The following is a 22,987-nucleotide window of genomic DNA, read 5'->3' on the forward strand; positions in this document are numbered from 1 at the left end:
GATACAAATGTCTTAAAAAAATACAGGCACCTGGGAACAAATCTAACAACAAATGTATGAATCTTATGTGGGGAAAAAAATTCTAAATCCTTATTGAAAGATTTTACAGATGTAAATACACGGAGCAACAGATGTTCATGGATAGGAGTACAGAATTTTATAAAGATATCAGTTGTTTCTGATAGTCTCACAAATTCAATCAAAATTCTATTTGTGGAAAATGACCAAGTTGAATATACAATTTATAAAGATGAGCAAAGAGCTATGAATAGGTAAGACACTCCTGAAGAGAGAGAACCAGGTAGGGGATTTACTCTAGCAGGTAGGAGAACTTAATGTAAAGTTATACCTTGTTCAGTATTGGCTCAAGGCTGGACAAACTAGTACAACTGAATAGAGAGCCCAGAAACAGACTCATACACAAAAGGAAACCTGATTTATGACAGAGCTATCATTGCAGATTACTCATGGTGGGACAAGTTGTTATCTACATGGAAATAAAATGGATTCTCACACCACACACAGAAATTAATTCCAAATAATAAGTTTAAGTACTTAAATGTGAAATGCACAAATAAAGGGTTATAAGAGAATATCTCGGGGTGCCTGGGTGGCTCTGTTGGTTAAGCATCCAATTTCAGCTCGGGTCATGTTCTCACAGTCTGTAGGACTCTGCTGACAGCTCAGAGCCTGGAGCCTGCTTCACATTCTATGTCTCCCTCTCTCTCTTCCCCTCCCTGCTCTCACTCTGTCTCTCTCTCTCAAAAATGAATAAATATTTTAAAAAATTAAAAAAAGAGAATATCGCATTGACAGTATTTTAAGGAAGGATTTCTTAAACCATAAACGATAAACCATAAAGGAAAAGGATAAACCATAAGGGGAAAAATTAATGTATTTGATTACATAAAAAGTAAGAACTTCTGGGGGTGCCTGCCTGGATCATTTGGTAGAGCATGTGCCTCTTGATTTTGGGGTTGTAAGTTCGAGCCCCACAATGGGTGTAGAGATTACTTAAAAAGAAAAAATCTATATAAAAAAGACCTCTTATTCAGAAGATACTATAAACAGTTAAGCAGAGTCTTGTTCAGGATAATGGACATGAATGCCTAGTGCATTTGATTAACGTATTTGATATTAACAAAACTGGAAGGTAGTTTAGGAGCAAATTACTAGGAAATACATAGAAAATGAAGGAAACACATGCACCACAAGATCTGCCTATCATCAATTCATGGAAACAAAGGAAAAATAATCATATTTTATGTCATCTTGCTCAGCTATTCATAGCATTTACATGATTATCTAATTAAAATGGTGATATAATTACATAGAGAGGATGAGTGCCTGAAAAGTGTGCCTGTGTTCACGAAAAAATTACTAAATCCTATAAAATTTTATGAGACAACTAAAAGTTGTGAAAATTTGAATAAGGTTCACAGATTAGTTAATCATATTGTATCAGTGTTAGTTTCCTGGTTGTGATAATTGTACTATGGTTATGTAAGATGTTAACATTAAGGAAAGCTAGGTAAAGGGCATATGAAGACTGTACTATTTTTGGAACTTTCTATAAGCCTCACATTAATTCAAAATGAGAAGTTAAAAAAATCATTTGGGTTGAGAGTTGTTGGCTCTGGGGAGTAAGAAATGGAAGAGGGTTGTAAAATTATTGACTTTCAGTAACAGTTTTGTAGTACAACTTGACTCTTTAATCTGTATCCATATGTAATTGGAGAAAATCAAAGTATAAAAAATACAGAGCACAATGGTGAAAAGTTACTCTGAAAGTTTAAGTTGGATGCTTTGGGGAAAAACTGACATATAAACCATGCCTATATGTTTTATCTCATTTTCATTTTTATCTCATTTTCTCAATTTCAGTCTCTTTAAGAAGGAGAAACAGGCTAAAAGACACTGATGAAATCTGACTGCAAAATTCTACTCGATTTTTATGATCTGTCCTAGACTTTTAGCTCAACACTAGTCCAAGTTGCGTAAAGTATCTAGAGGGCTTTTTCTATACCTTATTATGGTGAAATAGACTATAGTAGCAAGAATGAATGAGAATGTGGTTACACAGATCGTTTGATAAAAGAAACCATATTTTATAGTAATATAAATTATTTTATAGTTTATATACTTTTTAGTTAACTGTAAACTTTAATTTCTTTTCCTGTTTTGTTTTTTTGTTTTGTTTTGTTTTTTGTTTTTTGTAGGTACTTGGTCATAAACAGTAGATTGTTTTTCCCTCGAGATTAATGCAACTTCTTGTCTCCAATGACAAAGGAGAGTTTAAAATATATTTTTTTATTGTGGTAAAATACACATAACATAAAGCTTACCATCTTAAACTTTTTTTAAAATAAAGTTTATTTGTTTATTTTAGAGAGAGAGTGCATGCACGTGGGGGGAGGGACAGAGAGAGAAGGGGAGAGAGAGAATCTCAAGCAGACTCTGCATTGTCAGATATCGTGAGATCATGACCTGAGCTGAAATCAAGAGTCAGTCGCTTAACCAACTGATCCACCTGGGCACCCCACCATCTTAACCATTTTTAAGTATACCATTCACTGGCCTTTTAAATACATTCATAATGTTTTGCAGCCATCACCACTATCCATCTCCATAGCTCTTCTTGTCTTGTAAAACTGAAACTTGATACCTTTCAAACAGTAACTTCTCACTGCCACCTCCCATGCTGCTGGCAACTGCCATTCTCTTTTTTGTCTGTATGATTTTTACTACTTTACGTATTTCACGTAAGGGGAGTCATACAGTATTTCTCTTTTGTGACTGGCTTATTTCACTTAGCATAATGTCCTCAGGGTTCATCCATGTTATAGCATGTCAGAATTTCCTTCCTCTTTAGGACTTTAATAATTTAAAGTATTCTATTATGTACCAATATTTATATCTGTATCTATATATATATGGAAATATACATATATACACACATAGACACACACCACATTTGGCTTATCCATTCATCTGTCAGTGGACACTTGGGTTACTTACACATTGTAGCTATTGTGAATAATTCCCCTATGAACATGAGTGTACACCTATATCTTCAAGACCCTGAGACCCTCATTTCATTCCCTTTCTGTATGTACTAAGAAGTGGAGTTCCTGGTTCATATGGTAATTTATTTTTAGGTTTTTGAGGAGCTACCGTATTATTTTCCATAGCAGCTATACCTTTTTATATTTCTACCAGTAGTGTACAAGTATTCTTCAAACTTCTGCATATTCTTACCAGTACTTCTTATTTTCTGTGTTTGTCAGTTCTTTTTTTTTTTTTTAATGGTAGCCATTCTAATAGGTATGAGATGGTATCTTATGGTAATTTTGATTCACATTTCCCTAATGATCAGTGATGTTGAATATTTTTCCATGTGCTTTTTGGCTATTTGTATATCTTCCTTGAGGAAATGTTTCTTCACTTCCTTTGCCCATTTTTGAATTATGTTTCATTTTTTGCTGCTGTTGTTGAGTTTTAAGATTTAACATATTCTGTGTTACTCGGCAATCAAAAAGAATGAAGTCTTGCCATTTGCAATAACATGGATGGAACTAGACAGTATTGTGCTAAGTGAAATTAGAGAAAGACAAATATCATATGACTTCACTCATGTTGAATTTGAGATACAAAACAGATGAACATGAGGGAAGGCGAGCAAAAATAACATAAAAATAGGGATGGGGACAAACCATAAGAGACTCTTAAATACAGGAAAGGGTTGCTGGAGGGATAATGGGTGGTGGGATGGGCTAATTGGACAAGGGGTGTTAAGGAGGACACTTGTTGGGATGAGCACTGGGTGTTATATGTAGGTGATGAATCACTGGATTCTATTCCTGAAGTCATTATTGTATTGTTAACTAACTTGGATGTAAATTTTAAAAAATGAAACAAAAAGATTTAATATACTCTGGATATGAATCCCTTATAAGATACATGATTTATAAATGTTTTCTCTCATTCTGTGGCTTACTGTTTTACTTGTTGATACTGTCTTTGATGCACAACATTTAAAAATTCTCATTAAGTCCATGTTTATTATTTCTTTTGTTGCCTGTACCTTTGTTGTCATATCCAAGAAATCATTGCCTAATCCAATGACATGAAGCTTTTGCTCTATGTTTGTTTCTAAGAGTTTTATAATTTTAGCTCTTACATTTAGGTCTTTGATCCATTTTGAGTTAATTTTTGTATATGGTGTTAGGTAAGGGTCTGACTTCATTCTTCTGCCTGTGGATATCCAGTTTTCTTAGCACCATTTGTGGAAAAGACTGTCCTTTCCCCATTGAATGATGTTGGCCTCCTGTCAAAAATGATTTGATTATATATGTGATGGTTTATTTCTAGGCTGTCTATTCTATTCCACTGGTCTTTATATCTGTCTTTATGCTGGTACCTCACTGATTTGCTTACTTCAGCTTTGCAGTTAAGTTTTGAAACCAGGAGCTATGAATCCTTCAGCTTTGTTCTTCTTTTCTAGATTGATTTGTCTATTTGGTATCCCTTGAGATTCCATATGAATTTTAGGATGGGTTTTTTTGTTTGTTTCTGCAAAAAATGTCATTGGGATTTGACATAGGGTTCCATTGAATTTGTAGATTGCTTTAGGCAGTATTCGCAATATTAAGTCTTCCAGTCAATGAACATGATAGGTGTTTCCTTTTATTTATGTCGTCTTTGATTTTTTTCAGCACTGGTTTGAGGTTTTCATTGTACAAATCTTTCATCTCCTTGGTTAGGTTAATTCTTTTCATTGTTTTCGATGTTACAAATGGAAGTGTTTTCATAATTTTCTTTTCAGATTGTTGTTAGTTTATAGAAATGCAGTGGATATTTGTGTGTTGACTTGTATCCTGCTACTTAGTTGAATTCGTTAATAGCTTTAATAGTCTTTTTGTGGAATCTTAAGGATTTTCTATAAATAAGATCATATCATCTGCGAACAGAGAAAAGTTTTTCTAATTTGGGTGCTGTTTGTTTCTTTTTCTTGCCTCATTGCTCTGGCTCTCTCAGTATTATGTTGAATAAAAATGACAGAAGTGAGAGTATCCCTGTCTTGTTCCTGATCTTAGGGGAAAACTTTTAGTCTTTACCATTGACTATGATGTTTGCTGTGGTTTTTAATATATGACGTTTATTAATGTTGCGATACAAAATAGAGAACTTATTAGATCCATGCATGTGTATTTGTATGTGTACTTGTCATGTATACACATACTAAACACGTATGTAATTTATATATTTATATATATGAATAAAATTGATGGATACAATTACTTACGGAGGCTATTTTTTAGAAACACTTGAAAATGATATATGTTTCTTAAAACTTTATCCCAACTATTTTTAGATGTTGTATCTATTGTAAGTATTGGTTGTGTGCTTGGTATAATGTTTAAACTGTTGTTTATTGAGGTGAATAAGTTGGAAGTTAAAGAGCAGCAGTTTGAATAGCCCATTTGTATTTTTAATTTGACACTTTTTGATAAGAAAATAAGTCAGTATGTTTGTATATTCTAAAAGAGAGTTTTTTATTTTTTATTTTTTAACTTCAGACAACCTAATGAGGCCTCTTTTGAATTATGGTATTGCTTGGTAAGTATATCTTTTTTACTTTATGTTACTTTTCAGAATAATATTGATTAATATATGTAAATTAGCTATATTTTTGGTTTACTCTTGCAGTATGTCTATGGGCTTCCTGGTTGAAGAGACTGCACCAGTTGTTTGGAGAGGCCTTATGGTAATGTCAGCTATTGAGAAACTATTGAGGCAGGTAAGAAAATTGAATTAAGTGTCATTTTATTATTGGCACATTATTGTTAATGCATTTGCTGATTGGAGAGTGGTTAATATTTGCAGTCAGGCTTGAGATGTTTTGCAAAAGAATCCAACTAATCGACTGGATGTATAATGAATTATGTGGCACCAAGACCAGTTTCACTGGTCTGTGATTTAATCTTACCCATTGCTTATGATTACCGAAAATCTTAATGTCTTATTTTATATTGTTCTTTTGCTTTGTTCAGAGTCTGCAGTCAGATGATGAAATCTATAAGTAATCTGCCTTCTTTAGATTTATGTTTAATCTCATTGTGGCCAATATTGAGTTATAAGGGCAGTGTAGATATTCTTGCATGTAGAAAAAAATTATATAAATCATGCTCACGTTTTAAAATTGCTTTAGAACAAAATAAAATTTTGTTTTACTCTGCGTACATCTGGCTCTTTATTTATGTATATAATATCTGCCCAATCAACTTTAATTTATCCTTAAGAGAACAGTTGATTGGATAATCTAAAAATATCAGATGGGATATATGTTATTTATAGAAATAATTTTAATTTTTTTCTAGTAGCTGTGAATTTGTAGTTAATTATGTTCTAGATAAATATTATAAGTAATTTGGATTTTCTCCATCCATTTACAGCAATTATCCCTTATTTATTCAGATTTTACTTTGGGTCAGGAATTACGTGATAAGTTGACAATTCTAATCATAGATATTCCTATATTCATTTCTAGTTGAAATAGTCGGTAAATGAAATATGTCTTGAACTCTGAAACTCTTTTTTAATGTTACATCTTGTCTTCCTTCTGCTGCTTAAGTTCTGATAAATGTGCTTTTTGATCTCTGGTCCCAGAGTCCTGCTACTTTCCTAGTGCGTTCAAGTCTCGTGGCTGCATTTCCTCCCCTTTTATACTCAGATCCCATAGTTGGCTATTTCAGTTGTATTCCCAACAACACCCCTTCTTTACCAATTCCTTTGTGACCTTGATCTTTAACCTTTATTTGTGTGGATTAACTCAGCCTCTTTTTTTTTTTTAAGGAAATTCTACAACAGTCTTTATTCAGGTTATAATTAAAGTGGGAATATAATTAAAGTGGGAATTTGGAAACACCAAGAGGAAAGTTCTGATTTTGTCATCAGAATATTCTAAATATTAATTTTCCCTTCCTATGTTACTGTTATAATTCTCAACAGGAAATGATTCAAATTTTTTCCTAAGCCTTATGGATGGTCACAAGAAAATGGAAATACTTGTATTTTTCAAAGTGATCAGAGTCTTGGAGACCCAAGTCAGTGATAAGAGACACAGAGATATAGCCAAGTATTGGTGCTGTCCTCTAAGGGAAGCAGGATCCTGCCTCCAAGTGTCCTTTTTAAGTACTAAGACCCATTTAAACCTCAGACTGCAATAGATGATGAAAACATCTCTGGCAAAAGAACCCCTGAGGGTAGACGAGAGAGACCCAGTATGCACGTGCCCTCAGGAGAGGGGCAAAGGGAGTTTCCCATGGAGGAGTGAAAGTAAACCTGACAGTACACATTAATTAGGCTGCAAAAAATTTGTGCCTGAAACTCACACTTATATTTAGTACCTGCTTTTATAAATGAAGAAAACCTTATGAAACCAGAGGTAAAAGATCAAAGAAGAAACCAGATTTATTATTTTTTTATTCTGAGGTGTTAGGGAAGAGAGGAGGGGCAGGATCCTGATTCCACATTATCAGTCAATGTCCTTCCATAACCCAGCCTCTTTTATCCACTGCTGAATACTGTTGGAGTTATAGAATAATTATGTTAATTGCTGGCATTATACATTTTTGATTTCTGAATTCAAGCCACACTCCCATCATGTCAGTCATCTGACATTATTCATGTTCTTCTCAACAGTTATCAAATACTAAGCTTAAGAAATATTTATGGAATTTGGTAGTCTGGTAGAGGCCCTAGTGGAGATTTGGAGATTTGGCTCCCTGACACATAAGTCATATAAAAGTCACAGTTTAGGGGAGCCTGGGTGGCTCAGTCAGTTAAGCGTCTGACTTTGGCTCAGGTCATGATCTCACGGTTCATGGGTTCAAGCCCTGCATCTGGCTCTGTGCTGACAGCCCAGAGCGTGGAGTCTGCTTCAGATTCTGTGTCTCCCTCTCTCTCTGCCCCTCCCCTGCTTGTGCCCTGTCTTTGTCTCTCAAAAATAAGTGTTAAAAAAATTAAGAAAAAAAGTTACTGTTTACTCACATAAATGCTGAAGGTCCATTTTTAGCAAAACATGCTGCAAAATATCAGGATGAAAGATGAGGTGAGAAAATGGATCTATAGCTTATTTTATTGGGATACTCTGTAAGATATTAGGACATTACACTGTATATTCACCTTACAGTCTTTTTAAAAGTTACTTTTATCATTTGCACATTTTAATTGGGGGTGAAAAGTTGATATTTTTGGACTATACTGTGACCAATGTTTATCATCTGAGTTGCTAATTAGGGAGTGTTTTATTTTTGTTTTTTGTTTTGCTTTAGGAAAGCACACCAACACTTGGTAAGTTTAACATCTTTTGTGAAAATTTAGTGGCTCAATAGTTGCTCTGTACAGCAGTGAACTGTGGAGGCTACCTGATTCATTGGCTAATAGAAAAAAAATTGCATATAACATATATACAGAAGAGTGTACAAGTCATAAGTGCACAGTTAGATGGATTATCCCCAAGTGAAAATACCTATATAATTATTCAGGACATGATAAATAGAATATAGAAGTTCCTTTCATTTCTCTTCATAGTTACTCTTTTGAGGAAGAAGATAAATACTTATGGTCAGTCTACCATCTTGAACTGAAAGCCTGGTTTAAAGTTTTTTCCCTCTCCCTTGTGAGATTTTATTGAGTTAAACTTATGCATACTATGGGATGCAGAGATCTTATAAGTATGGTTTAGTTATTTTTGATAAATGTGTATATATCTGTGTAACCATACCCCAATCAAGACAGAGAACATTTCCATCCCCCATAGTGTTTCATTGGGCATTCTTTTATTCAATCTCCCACTCATAGGCCATCACAGTTGTGATTTCCAGTATCATAAATGAGTTCTGCTTGTTCTCACACTTCATATAAATGGAAACCTACATAATGTAGTTGTATTTGGTTTCTTTCTCTTAGCCTAATGCATTTGAACATCATCCTTTTATTGCCTGTATCAGTAAATGAGTCCCTTTTTATTGCTCAGTAGTATTCATTGCATGAATATAATCAAATACTGTTTGTTCTTCTATTGATGGACTTTTGGGTAGACTCCAGTTTTTGGCTGTTATGAATAATGCTGCTATAAATACTTGTACCAGAGTTCATAAGAGTTTCAGTTGCTTCGCATCTTGTCAGCATTTGGTGTTGTCAGTCTCTTCACTAGTGGATGTAAAATGGTATCTTCTTATCATTTTAGTTTGTGCTTCCCTGTTGTTCAGTGATGTTTAGCCCCTTTTCATGTGTGTATTAGATATCACTGTGTCTTCCTTTATGAAGTGTCTGTGAAGTCTTCTACTCATTTTTTTATTGGCTCATTTTTCTTCTTATAATTGAGTTGTAAGAGTTTTAATGTATTCTGGCTGTGAGTCCATTGTCAGATATATGTATTGGGAATATTTCTCCCAGTATGTGGCTTGCCTTTTGATTAACTGATGTTTTAAATTTTCATGAAATCCATTTTATCAAAAAAAATTTTTTTAATGCTGAATGCTTTTTGTGTCCTAAGAAATCTTTGCCTGTCAATCCAAGGTTACAAACATATTCTCATATATTATTGTCTCAGAGCTTTATAGTTCTGGTTTGCACATCTTAAATTTTGTGTGGGAAGTGAGATAAAGGTTTATATTTTTTCATAGTTGTGGTATAATAGTAAATATATTTGTTTTTGCTCTTGGGTCCTGGCACAAATCTCCTAAAACCCTTGGAATTTCCTGAGTTATCAATAGGAGTATCTTTTGTCATTTATGAGGAATCCCTTTTTGAGCACACCTGAGTTCATCCTAGTAAGGTGACTTACAGTGGGGACCCTGGATAGACTCATGATGGGGCTGGTCTCCAGAAAGACCCAAGTGTTTAGAGGGTTGGGACTTTATCAGCCCCATCCACTGACCTCTGGGAAGGGGAAAGGGAAGGGGAAGTATGGTGTGGTTTAGATTAAGTAAGCTATGAAAACTTTCAATGAGCTTCTGCGTTGGTGAATGTATTTACATCCTCGTGGGTTCTGCATACCTAGTTCTGTGGTATACACATACAGAAGCTCGTATGCTGAGGGCCTTTTTGGACCTTGCTCTTTGTATCTCTTCATCAGGCTGTTTATCTATATTCTTTCTGAAACCCTTTATAATAAACTAGTAAACATAAGTAAATGTTTTTCTGAGTTCTGTGAGCCACTCTTATAAATTAATCACACCTGAAGGGAAGGGGTTATGAAAACCTCTGATTTATAGCCTGTCAGTCCAGGCACAGGTAACAACCTAGACCTGTGATTGGTGTCTGAAGTGGGAGTAGTCTGGTAAGATTGAGTCCTTAACCTGTGAGATCTGATGCTGTGACACTGTCTACACCAGGTACAGTACCTGGTGTAGATAGGGTCAGAATCAAATTAATTGCTTGGTGAAGTTAGAAAACACATAATAGATTATCTAGTTGTTCTAGCACCATTTGTTTAAAAGATTTCCCTTTCCCTATTGAAGTGACTTGATACAACAGCAAATGAAAATCAATTGAGTGTATGTGTATGGGTTTATCTCTAGGCACTCTGTTTCGTGTTCCATCTGTCTAGTTTAATCCTTACAGTAAAAGCATACTATCTTGATAATTGTGGCTGTGTAGAAAGCTTAAAGTCACAAAGTATGAGACTTCCAGCTTTGTTTTTTTTCAAGATTGCTTTGCTTACTGTATGTTCTTTTCCATTTGTTTATAAATTTTAGAATCACCTTGTCAATTTGTACAGAAAAGCATGTTAGTATTTTATTAGGATGGTGTTGAATGTACAGATCATTTTTTTGTGTGAATCAAGATCCTGGCAATATTGAGTCTTCTAATCCATGAGCATGGTATATTCCTACATTTATTTAGATTTTCTTTAATTTCTTGGAGTGATATATAGTTTTTAGTGTATGGGTCCTGTACTTCTTAGATTTATTCCAAATATTTTATGTTCTTAGATGACATTGGAATTGGAGTTGTCTTTTGTATTTAATTTCAAATTGTTTGCTATTAGGGCATAAAATACACACTGTTTAGCTTTGTATATATATTTTTTTTTTTAAATTTTTTTTTCAACGTTTATTTATTTTTGGGACAGAGAGAGACAGAGCATGAACGGGCAAGGGGCAGAGAGAGAGGGAGACACAGAATCGGAAACAGGCTCCAGGCTCTGAGCCATCAGCCCAGAGCCTGACGCGGGGCTCGAACTCACAGACCTGCGAGATCGTGACCTGGCTGAAGTCGGACGCTTAACCGACTGCGCCACCCAGGCGCCCCGATCTATATTAGCTTTGTATATTAACTGACCTTGTGTTCTGTGATTTTACTGTATTTCTATTTTTAAGTAGGCATTATGTAGATTTCTTGGTATTTTATATGCACATGATTATGTTGTCTGTAAGTAAAACAGCTTCAATGCTTCCTTTCCAATCTATTTCTTTCATCTTATTTTCTCATTTTCTTATTGCACTGCCTAGGACCACAAGTATAATATTAAACAGAAAAGATGAGAGCAGACATCCTTGTCTTCATCTGGATTTGCAGGATAGGGTAACAATAAGTATTTCATCTTTAAGAATGATAGTGGTAGATTTTCACTGATGCCCTGTGTCCTTCCCATTTCTTTGTTTGCTAAGAGGTTTTATTGTGAAAGGGCATTGAATTTTTTCAAATGTTTTTTCCTCCCCATTTATGGAAATGATCATGTGTTTTTTATTTTATTAATGTAGTGATTTACATTGATTTTCTGTGTTAGACCAGCCTTGCATTCCTGGGATAAATTCTTGGGATATATTGTAATTATAATAAGTAATATTGGGGGTGCCTGGGTGGCTCAGTCGGTTGAGCATCCGACTTTTGATCTCAGCTCAGGTCTTGATCTCAGGGTCATGAGTTCAAGCCCTGCATTTGGCTCGTGCTGGGTGTGAAGCCTACTTAAAAAAAAAAAAAGTAATATTATAATTACTTCTAATATATTGCAGGATTAAATTTGTTAACATTTTATTAAGGAGTTTTAGATCAGTATTTGCGATGAATATTATTTCCTAATTTGTTTTTCCTGTAATGTCTTTTTCTGGTATTGTATGGGAGCTGTCTTGGCTTTGTAATAGGAGTTTGGAAGTACTTTCCTCTTCTTCTATTTTGTGAAAGTGTTGGTGTAAAATTATTAGTTTTGGTGTAATGTTTGTATTTTATGGGATTTATCAAGGAAATATGGGGCTGGGATGTTTTGTTTTGTTTTTCCTACTTGGTTGGGAGAAAGTTTCTGAGGATTAATTCTGTTCACACCTTTTAAGTTCATCTTCTTTCAGTTTTGTTGTGTTTCATAAGAGTTTATTATTTCACCTGAGTTATAGAATATATATATATATGTGTGTGTGTGTATATATATATATATATATATATATGGTTGTTCATAATATTGCTTACTACCTTTTAAAATAGAATATGAGATGTGGTGTTTGCTCTTTATTCCTAATATTGGTAATTTGTTTTTTCTCTCTTTTATTCTTGATTTTTCTTGCTTGGGTTTATCAATTTTGTTAATTTTTTCCAAGAATCAAATTTTGGCCTTTTAAATGTTCTCTATTTTATGTTTATTTCCTATTTTGTTGTTTTCCGCTGTTATTATACTTTTCCTTTTTTAAATTTCAGGCTTAATTTTTTTTTCAACCTTCTTAAGTTAGAAAGTTAGATAATTTTAAACATTTCTCGTTTTCTATTTTATTTCATTAAAAAAAATTTTTAACATTTATTTATTCTTGAGAGAGAGAGAGAGAGGCAGACCATGAGTGGGAGAGGGTCAGAGAGAAGGACACAGAATCTGAAGCAGCCTCCAGGCTCTGAGCTGTCAGCACAGAGCCTGACGTGGGCTTCGAACTCATGAGCCGTGAGATCATGACTTGAACCAAAGTCAGATACTTAACTGACTGAGCCACCCAGAAGCCCCTCTCGTTTTTTAGTATAAGTAGTTATGACTATAAATTTATATTAAAAAATTTTTTTTAAATATGTTATTTATTTTTGAGAAGCAGGGGAGGGGCAGAGAGAGAGGGACAGAGGATCTGAAGTGGGCTCTGTGTAGACAGCAACAAGCCTGATGTGGGGCTTGAACTCATGAACTGAGAGATCATGACCTAAGCTGAAGTCGGATACTCAACTGACTGAGCCACCCAGGTGCTCTGGCTGTAAATTTATCTTTAGTCATTGCTTAGAATTCTGCAAATTCTCCAGTGTTGTGATTTCATTGTCATTCAGTTTAAAGTAAATAATTTTTAATTTCCTTTTAAAATTTTTGTATGTGTTTAATTTTCCTAACATTTGAGGATCTTTTAAATAACTTAATGGTATTTATTTCTAGTGTAATTTTGTTTGGGTTAGAGAATTTACTCTGTAAAATTTCAATCTTTAAAAATTTTTGAGACTTTATGGACTAACATATGGTCCATCTTTCTGATTGTTCCATATGCTTTTAGAAAGAAATTGTATTTTTCAGCTGTTGTGATAATATTCTGTAAATACCGTTGAGGTAAGTTGATAGTATTGTCAACTCTTTAATATTGACTTCTTATGTAGTTACTTTGTCACCTACTGAGAGAGGATTACTTACTGTAATTAATGATATGGTTGGTTTTAAGTATACAGTTTTAACTTTTTTCTCAGTTTTCATCTATTTTTTCTTCCTTTTTTTTTTCTATTTTCTTTTGGATAAATTAAATACTCAAAAAAGTCTATTTAAATTCTTCTCATGACTTTTTATCCATACGTCTTCATATATTATTATTTTGTGGCTACTTTAGGGATTATAATAAGCTTTCTTAACTTTTCACATTCTTCTTAAGGTTTATATTGTGCTACTTCATATAAAATTTTTTGAAGGTATTTTGTTAATTTTAATTTTTATTTTGATTCCAGTGTAGTTAACATACAACATTATATTAACTTCTGATATAAAATATAATGATTCAATAACTCTCTACTCATTGCTCATCAGGATAGTGTACTCTTAATCTCCTTCACCCATTTCACCCATCCTCCCACCCACCTCCCCTCTGGTAACCCTCACCTTTCTCTCTCTATAGTTAAGAGTCTGTTTCTTGGTTTTTCTCTGTTTCCCCTTTGTTCATTTGTTTTGTTTCTTAAATTCCACATATGAGTGAAATCCTAGTATTTGTCTCTGACTTATTTTGCTTAGCATTTTACTCTCTAGTTCCATCCATGTTATTGCAAATGACAAAATTTCATTCTTTTTTATGATTAATATTCCATTGTGTATATATATATATATATATATATATATATATATATATATATATACACACACACCACATTTCTTTATCCATTCATCTATTGATGGACATTTGACTGCTTCCATAATTTGGCTATTGTAAAGAATGCTGCAATAAAAATAGGAGTGCATGTATCCTTTTGAAATTAGTGTTTTCATATTCTTTTTTTTAATTTTTTAATTTTTATTTTTGAGAGAGAGAGAGAGAGAGAGCACATGTGGGGGAAGGGCAGAGAGAGGAGGACAGAGGATCTGACGCAGGCTCTGAGACCAATGTGGGGCTTGAAGTCACAAACTAGGAGATCATGACCTGAGCTGAACTGAACCACCACTGAACCACCAGTGTTTTCATATTCTTTGGGTAAATATCCAGTAGTACAATTACCTAATCAAATGGTAATTCTATCTTTAATTTTTTGAGGAACCTCCATACTGTTTTCCACAGTAGCTATACCAGTTTGCATTGACATCAATAATGCATGAGGCTTTTTTATTCTCATACCCTTGCCAGCACTTGTTGTTTTTTGTGTTTTTTATTGTGGACATTCCCACATTTGTGAGTTGATATCTCATTGTGGTTCTGATTTGCATTTCCTTGATGATGAGTGATGTTAATCATCTTTTCATGTGTCTGTTGGCCAAATGCATGTCTCCTTTGTAGAAATGTCTGTGTTTGTGCCTGTTTTTTCACTGGATGATGGTGATGATGATGATGATGATGATGGTTGGTGTTGAGTTGTATAATTTCTTTATATATTTTGGATGCTGACCCTTCATCAGATATGTCATTTGCAAATATCTTCTCCCATTCAGTATGTTGTTTAGTTTTGTTGATTGTTTCCATTGCTATGTAGAGGCTTTCTACATTGATGTAATCTCAATAGTTTGTTTTTGCTTTTGTTTCCCTTGCCTCAGGGGACCTATCTAGAAAAAAATGGTATGGCCGATGTCAGAGAAATTACTGCCTGTGCTTTCTTCTAAGATTTTTATGGTTTCAGGTCTCATGTTTAGTTCCTTAATCTATTTTGAATTTATTTTTGTGTATGGTGTAAGGAAGTGGTCCAGTTTCATTCTTCTGCATGTAGCTGTCCAGTTTTCCCAGCACCATTTGAAGAGACTGTCTTTTTCCCATTGCATATTCTTACCTCCTTCGTTGAAGATTGACCATAAAATTGTGGGTTTATTTCTAGGCTTTCTATCCTGTTCTTTTGATCTATGTGACTGTTTTTGTGCCAGTGGCATACTGTTTTGATTACTACAGCTTTGTAGTATAATTTGAAATTTGGAATTATGATACCTCCAGCTTTGTTTTTCAAGATTGCTTTGGCTATTCGGGTCTTTTGTGATTCCATACAAGTTTTAGGATTATTTTTTCTAGTTGTATGAAAAATGCTGTTGGTATTTTGATAGAGATTACATTAAATCTGTAGATTGCTTTGAGTAGTATGAACATTGTAACAATACTTGTTCTTCCAGTCCATGATCATGGAATATCTTTTCATTTATTTGTGTAGTCTTCAATTTCTTTCATCAGTGTTTTGTACTTTTCAGAGTTCAGAATTTCAGAGTTTCAGAGTTTTCAGTGTTTGTAGTTTTCAGAGTCGGATACTCTCTCTTATCTCCTTGGTTAAGTTTATTCCTAGGTATTTTATTATTTTTGGTGCAGTTGTAAATGGGATTGCTCTCTTAATTTCTGTTTCTCCTGCTTCATTATTAGTGTATGGAAATGCAACAGATTTCTATACATCGATTTTGTATTCTGCAACTTCAATGAATTCATTTATCAATTCTACTAGTTTTTTGGTGGAGTATTTGGGGTTTTCTATATAGAGTATCAGGTCATCTGCCAGTAGTGAAAGTTTTATTTCTTCCTTACCATTCTGGATGTCTTTTAATTTTTTTGTGTGTCTGATTGTTATGGCTAGGACTTTCAGTACTGTGCTGAATGAAAGTTGTGAGAATGGATATTTTTATCTTGTTCTTGACCTTAGGAGAAAAGCTCTCAGTTTTCCCTATTTTTTTTTTAAATTTTTTTTAACATTTATTTATTTTTGAGACAGAGAGAGACAGAGCATGAATGGGGAGGGGCAGAGAGAGAGGGAGACACAGAATCGGAAGCAGGCTCCAGGCTCTGAGCCATCAGCCCAGAGCCTGACGCGGGGCTCAAACTCACGGACCGCGAGATTGTGACCTGAGCTGAAGTTGGACGCTCAACCGACTGAGCCACCCAGGCGCCCCCCAGTTTTCCCTATTGAGTATGATTTTAGCTATGGGTTTTTCATATATGGCGTTTGTGCTGTTGAGGTATGTTCCCTCTAAACCTACTTTGTTTTAAGGGTTTGTATCATGATAATTTTTCCTCTTTACTAATTCCTTTTCCTCCCACAAAATCACCCACCCCAAACTAGGAATGTCAATCAAAGAGAAGTCTTCAACCTATTACTCTTCTCTAGCTATAATTAACATAACTAAAGCCATGAAAGTAGAAGAGATGTCTCAGAAAGGATTATAGTAATGGTAATAATAGTGATGATACCTAATATCAGCAAATCTAATACCACACCAACTATACCATATATCATTTTATGTAGCACTAAAAGAGGAGAAAAACAACTAAGATGAGGATGAATCTAATATAAGAATCCTATATACAGCTGGGACCCCAAAGGACTACTCTCTCTTAGGAGAAAGACAAATGAAATATAAATCCAAAATTTAGAAATAAATTGCAAGGAAATGTGCATCTATCAATTTGGGCACTGACATAAAGCAGAAAAATACCTCTGTAAGAAGATGAATCACAAGTTGTTACCCATGTAGCTTTCCAACCTGAATTCATACCACCAGTGGTCCCAAAAACCTCTAAAAGAGAAGTCAATTTAAAGTTCCCTCAGGTTGAAAATGCCTCAAGTTATTAGAGAAACAATACGAAACCTCTGGGAAAGAATCTGACAAAGCCAGGCATAATGCAATTCTAAGAAGCCATCACTTATAAGATGCATCCTGATTAGAGAAATGTTAAATTATAGGGGAAAAAAAACTAATTTGTATTTGGAATGATAAAATACGACAGAAAAAGGGCACACTTATAGTTACTTGATATGATTTTTAAGCATTTTATACATACTAAACACATTTAATCTTCACAACAGTGTAACTACCATAAGCCCCATTTTATAGATAAAGAAACTATGGCTCACAGAGGTTTTTGCCCAAGGACATATAGCTAATTAGATGTGTCACTGAGATTGGATCCAGGCAGATGTGGATCCAGAGTCCATGCCCTTAGCTACTGAGCTATGGGCATATTTCTGGAGAACATCAATATTTAAGTGGTATACAGAGAAAAAGACTGCAAAGATATAAAGAAAATTATGCAAGCTGAAAGAAAAAGAGACAATAATCACAGGGAAAATTTTTTTAAGTGATGTCAGATTTCTCACTGGAAATAATGAAAGGCAGAAGACAATGGAACAGCACCTTAAAGAGCTGAAGAAAAAAATGCCAATACAGAATTCTCTATGCAGTGAAAGGAGGAAGAGAAAATAAAACACATTTGCAATAAATGAAAGTTGAGAGTATTTTTCACCAGTAGACCACACAACAAAAAAGAATAAACAAAGTTCTTCAGGATAAAGGAAAGTGACAGATGAAACTCAGATCTAAAGAAATGAAAAGCACAGATATAGCAAATATGGGTAATTATGATAGACTATTTCCTTAGTTTCTTTAAAAGATAACTATTAAATAAACTGATAACACTGTATTGTGAAATTTATAATGGAGATTTATATATATACGTATATATAAACATACATGTATATAATGTAAATATACATGTGTATGTGTGTGTGTGTGTGTGTATAAATTTAAAATATGTTATTTATTTTTGAGAAGCAGGGGAGGGGCAGAGAGAGAGGGACAGAGGATCTGAAGTGGGCTCTGTGTAGACAGCAACAAGCCTGATGTGGGGCTTGAACTCATGAACTGAGAGATCGTGACCTGAGCTGAAGTCGGATACTCAACTGACTGAGCCACCCAGGTGCTCTGGCTGTAAATTTATCTTTAGTCATTGCTTAGAATTCTGCAAATTCTCCAGTGTTGTGATTTCATTGTCATTCAGGGAGATAATAGGTGTTAGATGGTTATTTATAATCCTTTAGTAGAACAGTAAATGAAGAAAGTCATAGGACTAACCATAAGTATGGATATATAAACAAGACCATGGTAGAAGTATATTCTGCTTGTTAGATAGAATTGGCCATGCAGGGGATTGTGGGGGCATGGGGAAAGGAAAATAGGATGAAGGCTTAAAGAGGAATAAAAGGTATCAAATGAAAGCCCTTTTCATTGTTTTAGAAAGGGGCAGATATACCTTTTCCAAAGCAGAGGATACAGTGAAGAGAGACTGAAGATTCTAGAACGTGATAAGATTACTGGAAGAGGAATATTATGAAAGAGGCAAAGGGAATGGGATTAATAGTTTATGTAAATTAGTTATTTTTGGAAAGTAAGGCTAGTTCCAAGTTTGGTGAGTAAAATGGAAAAAAGAGTAGATGAGGCAACCCTATCAAACCTGGCAGTAAAAGACAAAAGTTGTATTTCCTTGATCTTATCAGTGGAAGGACAAAGATAGTTTACTTAACAGAGCAGATTTGACCCACAAGTTTCAGTATTCATAAAAATCATCTAGGGAGCTAATTGAAAATTCACATATATAGCTTCCCTGTTCCACTCCCCCACTTGAAGATTTTCCTTCAGTAAGTCCAGGGAAGGGCCAAGGAGTTTGCATTTTTAATAGATGATCCCAGATGACTTACTAATGCTGGTAGTTCTAAAATTGGGATTAGGCATGCAATAGTCCAGAGGTGTAGTGCTTTTTAACTGCTTTCAGAATTTAAAAGAGAGAGAGAGAGAGAGAGAGAGAGAGAGAGAGAGAGATGAAAAGAAGAGTGATAGGATTCCTAGGTAGCAGTAAAGGCCCACTGAATGCTAAATACCATGATTTTTTTGGTTTTGCTAAGTTTTTGTAACTTCACCAACTCCAGATCTGAAGACTGAAAGCTGACATGGGCAAACTTGTTGGATTCTGGATTGACATGGCAGAAAGTCCAAAGGGGAAAATTATCTAGGGCATTAATGAGGGAAACATTGAAGTCAAGGCCTGATTTCCAGGCAGACAAGTAGTAAGAAGGAATCAGGAGGCCGGGTGAAATTGGAGGAAATTAAATAATAAAAAATCACCTGTGATGGGAAGAAGTTATTCAGTAACTGTGAAAAGAACAGGTGTAAAAAGTGACAGATAAATTGATTTTGTTCAGAAAAGGGACATTAGAAAAGTTTAGCTTTTTTTGTTGTTATTGTTCAGATGGAATTGGGAAACGAGGTATTATTGAGGAAAGGTAGGTTTCTTTTAAAGTGAGAAAAATGTCCAAGGATCAAGTTATCTCATGGTGTTACTAGATAAAAATGCAGGATATACCCAGTTAATTTGGATATCAGATACACAATAAATACTTTTTTTTGGTATTGTTTATGTCCCAAATATTGGTTGGGACATACACGAAAAAGTTATTCATTGTGTATCTGATATTCAAACTTAACTGAATGAGGGTCCTCTACTTTTATTTGCTAAATCTGGAAACCCTAAGTGGAAGTGGAAGTGGATGCTTCATAAAACACAGGGGAAGGTGTGTAAGGGTCAGGTTGGGAGAAGGTAGGCATGGTGGTGGAGTGGAGCTTAGTTGTTTGAGAATCAAAGTATGAAGTGATATCAAGAGAACATTAGTTAGTGGAGAGTGGCAGGTGTGAGTAACTCAAAGAGGTACACATTAGAGTAGGAGGTGGAGCAAAGAATTATGTTAGGTTGGAGCAACCCTACTGGATTCATTCTTTGTAATTTGATGAAGAAAGATGGTTTGTCAACTTCTTTTACCAATATCTGGACCTTCTTCTGAAAGATAACTTTTTTTTTCCCCTGCATACAGAATCAGTAATGTAGAGAGTCTCATGGTTTCAACTTGCCATTGTCTTATGCCAATTTATCTGCATAATTTTACCCCACCTCCTTTCAACCTCATTTGCTAAAAGGAAGTGAAGAGATTGATGATTAAATACGGTATATGTGCATAAATGCTTTTTGGATTGCACTGTGAAAATGCATATCAGTTTATAAAAATAGAAGTTAAACTTTATGATCAATTAGGATAACTAGGCTGATAAACATTAGAATGTCATTTTGAGTACTGGACTTATCAGTATGTCTTCCTTTTTATTCTTCTGAGTTTTGAAACAATTTCCTTCTATTTTCCATTTTGACTTTAAATAATTAAAGGCATAGATATCTAGTACATTTCATCCAGTGAATAACGTTTAAAATTTTTTTGTTACATGTTCACGTTACCGAGTAATATTTTTTCTCCTAAGTTGTGCTCAGTAAATACAGCATTAGTTTAACTCGAATGAGGAAGTCTTGCTTTAGAATCTTCGAGTTTGATAATGTGAGATATTGGGAAAAATAATTTTACTTATTAGGAAGAGAACTTCAAAGGCTAGTCTGGTGTCAGCTCCTGCTGTGGTCACGGTGTAAACCCCAGAGACCAGGAATTTTGGCGGCAGTTTCAGTGCTTTTAGTTCAATCTCCACTATCCCCAAATGTGATGCAGATGCCAGTTTTCTTCTCTAGGGTTCTGATAATGGCATATAATGAGTTGGTTGTTTCCTAGCAACTAAAGAAGCAGTTTCACTTTAGCTGATCCTGCAGTAGGAATGAGACATTTTCCCTTGATAGTTGGCATTAGTGATTTCCCTGACAATGGAATTTCACTTCTGAATAAGGAATGTTCTCAGCCTTTGGTTTCCTAAAGAATTTTGCTTTTGAGTGTGGGCTAAGCTCTGCTTAATCCTGTATAAAATGAAAAAAAAATTTTTTTTTTGAGCTCCCTAAGCACCTCTCATGGGAAGAGCCAAAGGAGTTTGATACATCATTTTTCAATGGCAAGTGATTATACAAGAAGCTATAATAGGTGTATTTTTCCCAGTGTTTAACTGGGTAATCAACAACCAATTTTTTTTTTCTATATTTGATGTTTGAAGCAACAAAGGCTTATTGAGTATTGGCCGATGTGTTCTAGAAAAAGTACTTATGAAGAAAAAAAAAAAAAGGGGGGCGCCTGGGTGGCTCAGTCGGCTAAGCGTCCGACTTCAGCTCAGGTCACGATCTCGTGGTCCATGAGTTCGAGCCCCGCGTCAGGCTCTGGGCTGATGGCTCAGAGCCTGGAGCCTGCTTCCAATTCTGTCTCCCTCTCTCTCTGCCCCTCCCCCGTTCATGCTCTGTCTCTCTCTGTCTCAGGAATAAATAAACGTTAAAAAAAAATTTAAAAAAAAGATTCAATTAATACAAAATCTCAATATTATTAAACACGAAAAAGTAATTTAAAAAAAAAAAAGAAAAAGTACTTATGAAATTTTATTACCAGTACCATTTCAATATAAAGTCATTATAACAAAATCATATTTTCTAATCCGTTGCCCACTTGACTTCAAACAGTATTCTGTATAAAAAAAATGTTATCATTAGAGTTCATTTTAAAGTAAACTGTTGAACAGTTCAGTGTTTAAATATTAGTAGTTGTAAGGCATCTATACTTAACTGAATCCCATTTAAATCCTTACTTGGCAGTGGTACTAGATCCAGAGATCTTCTGACTCTTTTTTTTTTTTAAGTTTTTATTCATCTTTGAGAGACAGAGCACAAATGGGGGAGGGGCAGAGAGAGAAGGAGACACAGAATCCGAAGCAGGCTCCAGGCTCTGAGCTGTCAGCACAGAGCCCCATATGGGGCTTGAACCCAAGAACTGTGAGATCATGACCTGAGCCGAAGTCGGATGCTCAACCGACTGAGCCACCCAGGTTCCCCGAGATCTTCTGACTCTTAAGATAAATGGAAGCATGAGATAATTACTTCAAATGACTTTCTTTTAGTCATTCATAGTTTAAACAATTTCTAAAGAAATTATCCATTTTTCTTCCTGTGATATTACATAACTAATATAAAGTAGCTTTCTTATCCAGAATTATATAATATAATATATTAAGTTTCAGAGGTTCCCAGACACTTAGGCAAAGAGATAAAATATTAAATGATGTTCTTAAGATAATTAAATTAACCATATCTAAATATACCAAAGAAATTTATTGCCTTGCATGGAAAGTTCATAGACTATGAACTATATAGATGAAGTTAATGAATGTCTTCATTGTCAGTTTGGGGCATCTGACCTTCTTATTCATTCCTCTCTATGATTTTTGTATCATCAGATACTTAGCAGGTCTCCTATTTAAAATACCTAAAAAAATAAAAATACTGTACTAGGCCTCCATGAAGCATTAAGAAATAAAGACCACTAATTAATTCAGTTGGACAGGACAGTAGTTTTCTAGGCATCTCAGACTTAAATTTTTTTTCTTAAAACCCTTTTAAACTTGAAGCAAAAATTCTATATAAGTCAGTTATTACTCTTACATTTCTTTGGAACCTTCATCTGAGGCTGAAGAGCCAAGTATGTTAAAAAAAATTTTTATTTATCCATTTTTTAGAGAGATAGACTGACCATGAGTGGGGGAGGGGCAGAGAAAGATGGAGACACAGAATCT

At 34.5% G+C, this 22,987-nt stretch overlaps 1 protein-coding gene across 2 annotated transcripts in view; it reads left to right on the top strand.

Annotated features, from left to right (window-relative positions):
• The window catches only part of NUBPL (nucleotide binding protein like), a 226,356-nt gene that overhangs the window by 82,600 nt on the left and 120,769 nt on the right, over window positions 1-22,987 (top strand). Inside the window, exons 5-6 of one of the 2 annotated variants that reach the window (XM_043554347.1) lie at window positions 5,580-5,619; window positions 5,710-5,800. In XM_043554347.1, coding sequence (XP_043410282.1) covers window positions 5,580-5,619; window positions 5,710-5,800 — 131 coding nt within the window. Of the gene's footprint in view, window positions 1-5,579; window positions 5,620-5,709; window positions 5,801-22,987 lie in introns of those variants that run through there. The other variant, XM_043554350.1, reaches the window with a different exon arrangement.

The sequence above is a fragment of the Prionailurus bengalensis genome, chromosome B3, assembly GCF_016509475.1.
Source record: "Prionailurus bengalensis isolate Pbe53 chromosome B3, Fcat_Pben_1.1_paternal_pri, whole genome shotgun sequence".
NCBI lineage: Eukaryota > Metazoa > Chordata > Mammalia > Carnivora > Felidae > Prionailurus > Prionailurus bengalensis.